The sequence below is a fragment of the Cavia porcellus genome, unplaced genomic scaffold (assembly GCF_034190915.1).
Source record: "Cavia porcellus strain 051 isolate PalLab524CR breed Dunkin Hartley unplaced genomic scaffold, mCavPor4.1 scaffold_15, whole genome shotgun sequence".
NCBI classification, from domain to species: Eukaryota; Metazoa; Chordata; class Mammalia; order Rodentia; family Caviidae; genus Cavia; species Cavia porcellus.
In genome coordinates this window covers 55,643,711-55,653,451 of record NW_026947498.1, presented here as the reverse complement: position 1 = coordinate 55,653,451, position 9,741 = coordinate 55,643,711, and the positions used below count along the sequence as shown (strand labels likewise).

The window sequence follows — 9,741 nt, the reverse complement described above, 5'->3', positions numbered from 1 at the left end:
ATGTCAGCTGCCAGCAACCACGGTGGCCAGGTGAGTTTGCTTTCTAGTAAGATTTCGCACTCAAAATCTTCCCGGGTCTCTGAGTGGTTTTTTTTTTTTGCTACCAGTCAAGCTCTGAGTACAGGAAATTTCCATCTTGGAGCCTTATCATAGCACATGAATTGCTTCCTCTTTTCTTCCAAGATTCACACTATGTGGATTTAGGTGAGAGAAAAGGAAAAGTGGTTTTCCACTTCTCATGGAAAGAAAAAAGTTTATTTTTATAAGAAAAGAAGTGTTGTCACTGGGTAAGATAAGAGTGGTAGAGAAGCTAAGCACTAACCTTTTAAAGGAAGAAAAATGGGTATCATGGAGACAGCTAGAAAGTAAAGTGACTCGATTTGATTTTTTTGTCTCCAAGAATAAAAAGGAACTCCCAATGTCCTTAGTACCGGATGGGTTTCCGGGTGGGGCTGGGCGTCCTCCTGGTCGAGATGAGGACTGAGGAGACACAGGGTATTACAGGGATCACTTCCTGGGGCCGAGCAGGAGCAGCCCAGAGCAGGGCTCTGCAGCCCAGAATAGAGCTCTCTAGCCCAGCGCCGGCGCGTGGTCCCTCCGAGCGGGCTCGGATTCCTGAGTGGTGCAAGCAGCGCGCCTAGTGACCAGAAGGAATCTTGGGCTGTGCTTGGGGAGAGTGGTTTACAAATGCAGAAATCACTAATTGCAAGCCAGAGCCTGCGGGTAATGGATCCATTGAATTTAAATCAGGGCAGGGAGAGAGGAGTGGCCCGGAGCCTCTAGATCCGGTTATACTGGGTCTGGAAGGGGTTTTCTTTCACCTGAGGGGAAGAGCTGGGTTCCGGGCACTCAGGACAGGCTTCGCCCTAGTATTGCTCACTTAACTTGGGAAGGCTTGGGTTTTTCATTCGTAGATCAGGGAAACCAATTACCACGGTCAACTAGAGGACTAAATAGGAGAAATACAGAAAGTGCCAGCAAGCGTGTGGGCTCCCCCCTCTACCTCATTACCTTGCTTCGTGCACCCTCTTGACAGTGCCCAAGGCAGAGCCTTTGCATAGATTGCACAGGGCCCGGACTCCACTGCCGACACCCTAGAGCAAACAGCAAACCACACCCCACGCGCCCAAAGCCGAGAGCCTGCTCTGTGCTGTGCGCTGCGTAACTTAGCAACCAAACACTAGAGCGCGTTCATTCAGCCCTCCCAGGGCCCGGCCTGCTCGGGAATTCGCAGGCTACCAATCAGAGCATATTTTTTGACTTTTGTCTTCAACCTGAATGGCAAGAAGTAGCCACTGGAGGGTTTTCTGGGAGCAGGAGCTCGGCCTGCTGATTGAGGAGTCAGTGGAAGCTGGATGAGGAGAGAGCTGCTGTGTGGTGCGTTTGGCCCCAGTTTGCTGGGCGAGTTGTGGCAGAAGGCGGAAGGGCGCAAACGCCCTCTTAGAGAGGGAAGCAGAGGAGGGAAAAACCTCCAATTTCAAACCCATTCTTCTGTATGCTGCCTCACCACACACCTGTAAATTGGCTTTTGCCTGATTCCTCATTATTTTCTTTACCCTAATAAAAGTTCTGCTAATCATATCGCATGCACAGAATCCCAGCACTTTTCCATGCACCTGTGATCTCCTATGTTTTTATTCCTGGGTTGCAGTTATGTAGCATCAAATGCAGTTTTTATTCCTGACAGTAGCAATTATGTGGCACCAAAGGCGAATCTCTGACTTTTCTCTTTTCAGAGTTTTTCAAAGGAAGAAACTTCTTCTTTAAAGGAGGAACTAGATGAGGAAAATGTGATTTTAACGCTGGTCCCCGTTACAGAGGAATGCGAGCAACAAATGGAACCAGATGTTTGGTCCCCGGCAGATGTACGAGGAAGTGCAGGTATCACACCTATGAGGGCTAGGAAAAGCGATGCAGGTGTGAGAACAGACTGTTTAGTTAGCGACTCTGGGAGCCCAGGAAAAGTAAGATTGTTCTTCCTTGTCTTCTAACTACAATACCCACCTTAAAACTCACTCGGTTAAAAAGATAACAACTCTCATGCTCCTGAACTGCCTCCCTTTTGAGATGCAAACTAGGCCTGCATCAGTCACTTTTAGGTGGAGTGTGTTTTCTTGGGGGCAGCCACCCTGCAGTCCAGAATTCACAACCCATGAAGCTCAGGCTCTTCTAGGAAAGCTAATGCACTGGGGGTGCAGCCTGGGATAGAGCATCAGCCTGACTGCGCAAGGAGCCCAGGTTCAATATTCAACACTGGGGGAAAGGTTTGTCTTTTGGGTTTTTTGCTTTGTTTTGTTTTAAAGTTTTGTTTGTTGTGAGACAGGGTCTCACTGCATTTCAGGCTGGCTTGGAACTTACTGTGTAGCACAGGCTGGCCAAGCATGGTGGTTGACCGTGGTAATTGGTTTCCCTGATCTACGAATGAAAAAACCAAGCCTAATAAGAAATACTTAGTCTCTTGAGTATTTTTATTTTGTGGGGGAGACAGAGTCTCCCCATGCCTTGAACTCTTGGTGATCCTCCTCTCTCAGCCTATGCAGTGCTGGGATTATAGGCAGGTACCACCACACCCAGCCCAGGAGAAAGAAAAGGTTAATACACACTTGCTTCTTGTTAAGATTAAGTGATTTAAAAAAAAAAAAAAAATCTAGTATTTTTGCTTGGTGAGTAATCACTAGTAAATATCAGCCCTTGAAAATCTTAGTACAGGACTTTATCCTCATAGGTGACTTTCTATAACTTCATAGGAAGAGCTGAAATAAGTTTCATTTTCTGGTTTGATTGAATAAGGTGAAGTGTGTTGGACTGGCAAGTGTTAGAGCACTGTAGCTTCGGGGTAGGTTTAGAAATGGTATCTTTGATTTTTGTAGGGACAGCTGATATTTCTGGTTCAAAGTTTAGATACTTTCGTGGAGAAATACAATATAATGCTGTAACCAAGTTTTTGCCAGTATTTGCAAAAAGCAGGCAAGTGTGTGTAACATTAAAAACATGGAGTTTAGAATCAAAGCGTGGATTTGAGTCCTTTAGGGATTATACTATCTTGGGCAAGTCTTTTAATTCCTGAATCTGTTGCCCCATTGTAATAGGTGTGAAAACCTGATTTATGAACAAGCTGGTTTGTGAGAGAGGTCAGAAAACCTTTGTGAACTTACAGAAGAATCTTATGACATTAAACAATGACTGGTTTGGTTCTGTTCCTTGCTCAGTTCACCTTCCACAGAGACAGGAAGAGTTGAAAAACTGCCCCAGAGCCAAGTGTAAGGCCGCAGCCCCTCCCCTGCCGACCTTTCTGCCCCCAGTGAATGAGGTGTCTCGAAACACCTTGCGGACCTGGTGCCAGCATTTTAACTTGAGCACCGATGGCCAGGTGAGTCCCCATGGGATGCTGCTGTGGGGACGAACATGGGGACATTTGTCAACTTGTAACCCCTCTTTCCCTTCCAATCTCCATAGAAAATAGAGGTCTACTTGCGGCTCCTGAAGCATGCGTACCCTCAGCAGGAATGTGTGAGTTTAGGGGTGCAGCTGTGGGGGGTGGCCTGCACTGTGGGGCTTCCTGCTCTGTTTACATTTCCATGTGTGTTGGGCTCTAAAGCACGGGTTTCTTACCTTTGACCACCTGCTTGCAAGGCAGGCACTTAGCCACTAAGCTAAATCCCCAGCCCCTATTTCCTTTCTTTTCCAAAGTCTCCACGGAAATCACACTTCTCCAAAAACGCCTAATTTTCTTTTGCAGAATGTGCCTGGAACACCAATGGAGGCCAAATACAGGAAACACAGGGCGGGCCCCAAGAAGAAATCCATGAGACGTGAGGGTGCAAGTCTGAAAGAGGAAGCAACTAATGTAGTTGAAGTGATGACTTCGGCTACGGAGTCCATCTTGGCATCTTGGGCAAGAATAGCATCGAGAGTGGGTGAGCCCAAGGCTGTGGCTTCCTGCTCCACACCCAAGTCCACGGAGGCCTTCTTGCCCCAAGCCCCTGGTAAGATGAACCTTAGGGTATGAGTCCTCTTTCAGAGAAATGAGGTTAACATCAGTACAAGACAAGATGCAGAGTAGTTAGTTACAATATCCATAGATCAGAAGCTGTCTTCACAAAGGGTTTATTTCTTCCTTGAATGGTGAATATCAAGTTTCAGTTTGCTGAGACAGAGACACACTATGTAGTTCAGGTTGGCCTCGAACTCATGGAGACAGATCTTCCTGCTTTAGCCTCTTGGTACTGAGATTGCTACCATGCCTGGCTCAAATAATCAAATTTTGTTGAGATGGATCCTTAAGCCAGCTGGTTGAGTATGGAAATTTTTGCAGCTCTAAAAAATATTCCAAGCTGGGAAGGCAGCATAACTCAGTACTGTAGCCAAGCATGGTGGTAGACACCTATATTCACAGTACTTGAAGGCTGAGGCAGGATCGTCACAAGTTTGAGGCTAGCCTGGGCTATGTAGTGAATATAACAGCAGCCTGAACTACCCAGTGAGACTCTGTCTCAGATAACACTGATGGTTGGCTGTTAAGGTTGTCTTCTCACTCCCTGAATGTATTCATGACATAGGTGTGTGGTGATTCCAAGTTACTTTGCTTAATACCTGGTTTCTTGGTCTACAAAAATATACCCAGATGTGGTGATGCTTGCCTGCAACCCCAGCACTCGAGAGGCTAAGGCAGGAGCATTGAAGGTTCATGTCCAAACTGGTTGACTTAGTGATGTAGTGAGACCTTGTCTCAAAATAAATGATCCAAAGGGGCTTGACAGACAGTCGTGGAGGTTCATGCCTGTAATTTAGCACACAGGAGTTGGAGCCAGAGGAGTGCTGTGAGTCCAGCCTGAGCTTCAAAGTGAGGTCAAGTCCAGGTGGAATAGCAAAGTGAAACCCCGTCTCAAAGACAAAAGAAAAAAGGAAAAGAGAGGTGGGGGGATGACAGTGTAGCTCAATGTAGCTTCAGTCCTCCAGAACTGAAGGGTAAAAAGTAAAAAAAGTTTGTTACACAGCTAGGGTACAGCTCAATCAGTCCAGTACGACAAAAATAAAAGCAGGCAGTTAAAAAAATAAGTCAAATGAACACCATTTGTGGTGGTGCACACCTGTAAGCCCAGCACTTGGGAGACTGAGGCACAAGGATTGCCATGAGTTAAAGTCCAGCTTGGACATAGTGAGTTCAAGGCCAGCCTGATAAACAATCGAGAAGATTTCTCAGGACACAGATCTCAAACCTAAGGTTCCTTTCCTTTTCTCTGGTGTGGGGACTGTGTCTTGTTTTTGGTTGAGAGAGCATCTCTCTGTGAAGTTCAGCTGGCTTTGAACTCACTGTACAGCCCAGGCTGGCCTTGAACTCTTGGTGATTCTCCTACCTCAGCCTCTCCAGTGCTGGGATCACAGGTGTGCTGCACCATACCTGATAGGATGCTCGGTATTGAGCTCACAACCTCACACATGCTAGAAAAGCACCACACCATGGAGCTATGCCCCAGACCCTACACTGTACAGACTGAGGCCGAGGCAGCACAGGGTAGCTGCTTAGACAAATGGGCTGGGTCGTAATACTGCATCTGTCTCAGTACCGGAGAAGTTATGATATCTAACATCATAAGCCAACTACCTCCTCTAAAATAAGAAAATCAGGCATCTTGGATACACCTCAGTGGGCAGAGCACTTACTTAGCCCTGCTCCCCTCCATTCACTAGAAAAAAAAGGGGGGTGGTGAATGTACTTAATAGTGAGTACACTTGTATAGGACAATTAGTAAAATCCTGGACAAGAAACAAAGGAAGCCGGACAAAGTGGCTCACACATTTGGAAGGCTGAGGCTTGAGGATTATTGCAAGTTTAAGACCAGGCTTGGCTACAAAGTAAGTTCAAGGCCATATTGAATTGCATAGTGAGACTGTCTAAAAGACCAAAATAAATAAAGGAAATATTCCAAAAATGTGACTTGTTTATAATTGTTTTTTATTATGTTTTGTTTTTTGTTTGAGACAAGGTCTCACTATGTAGTCCAGGCTGATCTGGAACTCATGGTAATTCTATTGCCTCAGTCTCCAAAGTGCTGGGATTATAGGTCATAGCATCTTTTAATACACATTTTCTGTGCATCTTCAGCTGATTTGCTTACAGAATATAAAACTTGAGAGTGCCTGCAGTCTCTCTCAATCCCACTGTCTTCCTCTACTCTGTTCCCTCCACAGGTGTCAGGTGGTGCGTGGTCCACGGTCAGCTTCGCTCTGCAGATGTGAAGGGCTGGGTTCGCCTGCAGTTCCGCTCAGGCCACACTTGGGTCCCCAATAGTCCCAAGAAAATGATCGCCCTCTTTCTGTTACCAGCCTGCATCTTCCCATCCCCCGGCACAGAAGATAACATGTTATGCCCAGAATGTGTTCAAAGGTAATCTGTTAAGCTCTGAATATCTTCCTAAGCAGAGTGCACAGAAGGGATGTCTAGACAGTCAGCTACAGAGGCACACATCTGTGATCTCAGCACTTGGAGGCTGAAGCAGGAGAATTTGTAGAGTTCAGGCTAACCTGTACTACACTCTGTCTCAAAACAAGCATAAGACACCTAGATGTATTTCAGACTAATGTAGAGAAGGCAGAGAGCAAACATGCTATGTTCTTAATTGCTATATAGATCCAACAAAAAGAACTTAGTGAGTTGGAAGTGAGATAAATGTAACTAGTTCTTAGCAGCCTTTAAAAAATTGTGTGTAAGTTACGACTTTAAATTCACCATAATATTAGTGAGCTTGTCTCTGTTTTGCAGAGGGCAGGGTCCTATATAATCCAGCTTGCTCTCATCTCACCATGTAGCCCAGACTGGCTTCAAATTCAAGGCAATTATGCTGTCTCAGCTTCTCAAGTGCTGGGATCACAAGCAAGCATGACCACCACACCAGGCCTTGGAGAGCTTTTCTAAGACAAGAAACAATAAATATTAGAAATCCTGCCACATCTCAGGATTACTCTCTAGGGGATAAAACAAAAAATTTATGCAGCACACTCATGGAAACCAGTCACAAGAAGATGAGGACTCTCCTAGGAAGTGGCTGTCAGAATAGCCTGGGGGAAATTTCAGAAGCAGTCACTCAGCTAAAGGATGCACTGACAGGAAATTCGTAACTTGCCCTCCCTTAAGGAAAAAGGGCCAATATGAACATGGAAATAAGAGACTGTGGCACACATGGAAACTGCAGACTTTAAAGAACAATATACGAGATAATAGGGAAAAGTCAAGTATGGTGGTGAACATTTATAATCCCAGCATTTAGGAAGCTGAGACAGGAGGATCACCGTAAATTCAAGGCCAGCCTAGGCTACATAGTGAAAAAAACAATCCTGAGAAGTCTGGATAAGAGACCAGCATCTCCTAGCTAGGGTCATTATTGCACACATTATGGGTGAGAGTGTGTAAGAACTGGTACTTTGTTTACATTGCAATCCTTTTTACTCTAATCATGGTATTTGGTGTAGAGCAGTTTATCACATTGTAGTAATCATTTACATTTATTTTTCTAATTGTCTTGTAGGAATAAAAAGATGATGAAGAAATTAATTATGGGAAAGAGAAAGAGACATCTTGTAGGAGACCAGAGTACATCACCCCAACACATGCCCCCTTAATCAATGTTAAAGGGTCATTTTGATCTGAAACTGATTGAGAAGAACCAGGCAAGAAAAGCTTTCTGCCTTTCCACTCTTGTCTACAGAACAGGACATAAATATACTCGCGTCTCCTCCTGTCTCTACCAGGGCAAGTGGTAGAGAACCGTGGATAGTGACATGCATATGAATGACTGTCCTAAGATGGGATCCTAACCATCTTTAGCATCCCTTGGTATCAGGAGTCAGACTTATTAAGTACTTACTTATATAGAAGCAATTGGCTCTGGTTTTGTTGTAATTAATATATACATAATATTTTTTTCTTTTGCTTTCTCTTTTGAGACAGGGTCTTACATAGTGCTAACAGTCATGAACTCACTATGTAGCTGAGGCTGACCTCAAACTAGCAGTGATCCTCCTGCCTCTGTAGTGCTGGGTTCTAGGTATATGCTACCATGCCTAGGTGTGGCTCATAAGTAATTAGATTTACTTTTCTGCTCTAAAAGCAGAAAAGCTTAGAAGCAAAGCATGTGCTTCACATCAGGTTTCATTCTGAATGTGTTATTTACAGTATTAGAGATTAAGCTCAGGACCCTTTCTAAAACTATTATTGCCACTTGGGGTGGTGTGCACAGGCCTATAATCCCAGCCCTCAGGAGGCTGAACTAGTCGGGGTCCTCAGCCCCAGAGGACCCCGACTAGTTCAAGGCTACATGGTAAACTCAAGACCAGCCTGAATTACACTGTGAGACTCTGTCTCAAAAAACATATCTATATAAAATAAGTAGACAGCATCTCATGGAGTAGCCCAGAGTGCCTTAAACCTGTGATCCTGCTCCCAAGTAGCTGGGACTGTTGCCGTGCATCCTTGTGTCCAGCCAGTCTGTGAGGTTTGACAATATTTGACAACATGCAGCTAACACAGTATCATACAGAATTGTTTCATTGCCCTAAAACTCATCTAGTTTCCTTCCTCAGGGAAGCACAGCTCCTACCATCTCCATGGTTTTGTTTCTCTATAGTGCTGAATACTTAAAATTGGACAACATGTAGTTTTCGACAGTTTTTACCCAGCAATGTGCAATTAATTTCACTTCTGTTGTGAGGACAGGATCTTGCTACTTAGCCCAGCACATCCTTGAATTTCTGAGCCTTTAGCCTCCACCTCCTGAGTGCTGGGATTGTGAGTGTGCATCTCCTGCACTTAGCAAGTTTTTTTTGGTCGTAAAGCAATTTAAAAATAATTGCTGAGTAGTATTCCATGACCAAGATGTTCCAGTTTATGCATTCATTTACCTACTAAAGGACATTTAGGGTGCTTTTGAGGCATTATGAATAAAACTAGGTTGAGAAGCTGACACAGGAGGATCATCACAAGTTTGAGGCCAGCTGGGGCTAACTAGTTCAAGGCTAGTTTGGAAACAGCAAAATCCTGTCTCAAAAACAAGTAAGTAGTGCTTTAAAGATATGTGTGCCTGTTTTGGGGGGGAGAGGGGTATATAAACTTGAATAAATACCAAGAATTACAGGTTGCTGATTAAAGGGTGGGAGTACATTTATCTTTGTTAGAAGTTGTCAGATTGCTTTGCACAATGACTCCAGGGGCCGGGGATGTGGCTCAGCTGCAGAGCACTTGACTACCAGTGTAAAACCCCAGGTTTGATCCCAGCCACCACAAAAACCAAAATGAGTGATTTTTGCTTCACATATTCATCTGCACATCGTAGAACACGTGCAGCCATATTTCATTGTTTTAGTTTCCAGTTGTCGAATGACATAATAGCAGGGGAGGAGGAAGTCTTAACAAGTTTTCCCATAAACTGGCAGTTAAAACTAGAAGCTTTCTTTAGAACTTTTGGCAAGAACAGGCCACACACAGATGGAGCACTCCACACTATATCAGGAGTTGGGTAACTCAGGTTCTTGTTAAGTTCCAAATGCTTTATGCTGTTGAAGCAGTCTCCACCAGATTTCATCAGTGGGGTGTCTTCGGTGAAATCCATAATCACCCCTTGCTGGCCCATTGACACCATGTGGATTCAATCCCCAGTATACCGCAAACATTATAGAAATGTTATATTTTCTATTTTCTGGAACATTGCTTATAAGGAAATTATTTAGTTCTCAAAAACTGAGGTA

The 9,741-nt window shown here is 44.5% G+C and overlaps 1 protein-coding gene across 1 annotated transcript; it reads left to right on the top strand.

Moving 5' to 3' along the window:
• Dppa2 (developmental pluripotency associated 2) lies at positions 1–9,499 on the top strand. The gene is made up of 7 exons (XM_063224422.1): positions 1–30; positions 1,737–1,917; positions 3,210–3,370; positions 3,457–3,510; positions 3,740–3,986; positions 6,193–6,388; positions 7,527–9,499. The coding sequence occupies exons 1-7, from the start codon at positions 1–3 to the stop codon at positions 7,618–7,620; spliced, it is 963 nt and encodes a 320-aa protein (XP_063080492.1). The 3' UTR covers positions 7,621–9,499.
• The last annotated feature ends 242 nt before the right edge of the window (positions 9,500–9,741 follow it).

Excerpts from the sequence above, each read along its gene's own strand:
- Dppa2 (XM_063224422.1), top strand. The coding sequence starts at position 1 with ATGTCAGCTGCCAGCAACCACGGTGGCCAG. Across the intron at positions 1,918-3,209 it reads GGCTAGGAAAAGCGATGCAG|TTCACCTTCCACAGAGACAG; the intron begins GTGTGAGAACAG and ends TTCCTTGCTCAG. Across the intron at positions 3,511-3,739 it reads CGTACCCTCAGCAGGAATGT|AATGTGCCTGGAACACCAAT; the intron begins GTGAGTTTAGGG and ends TTTCTTTTGCAG.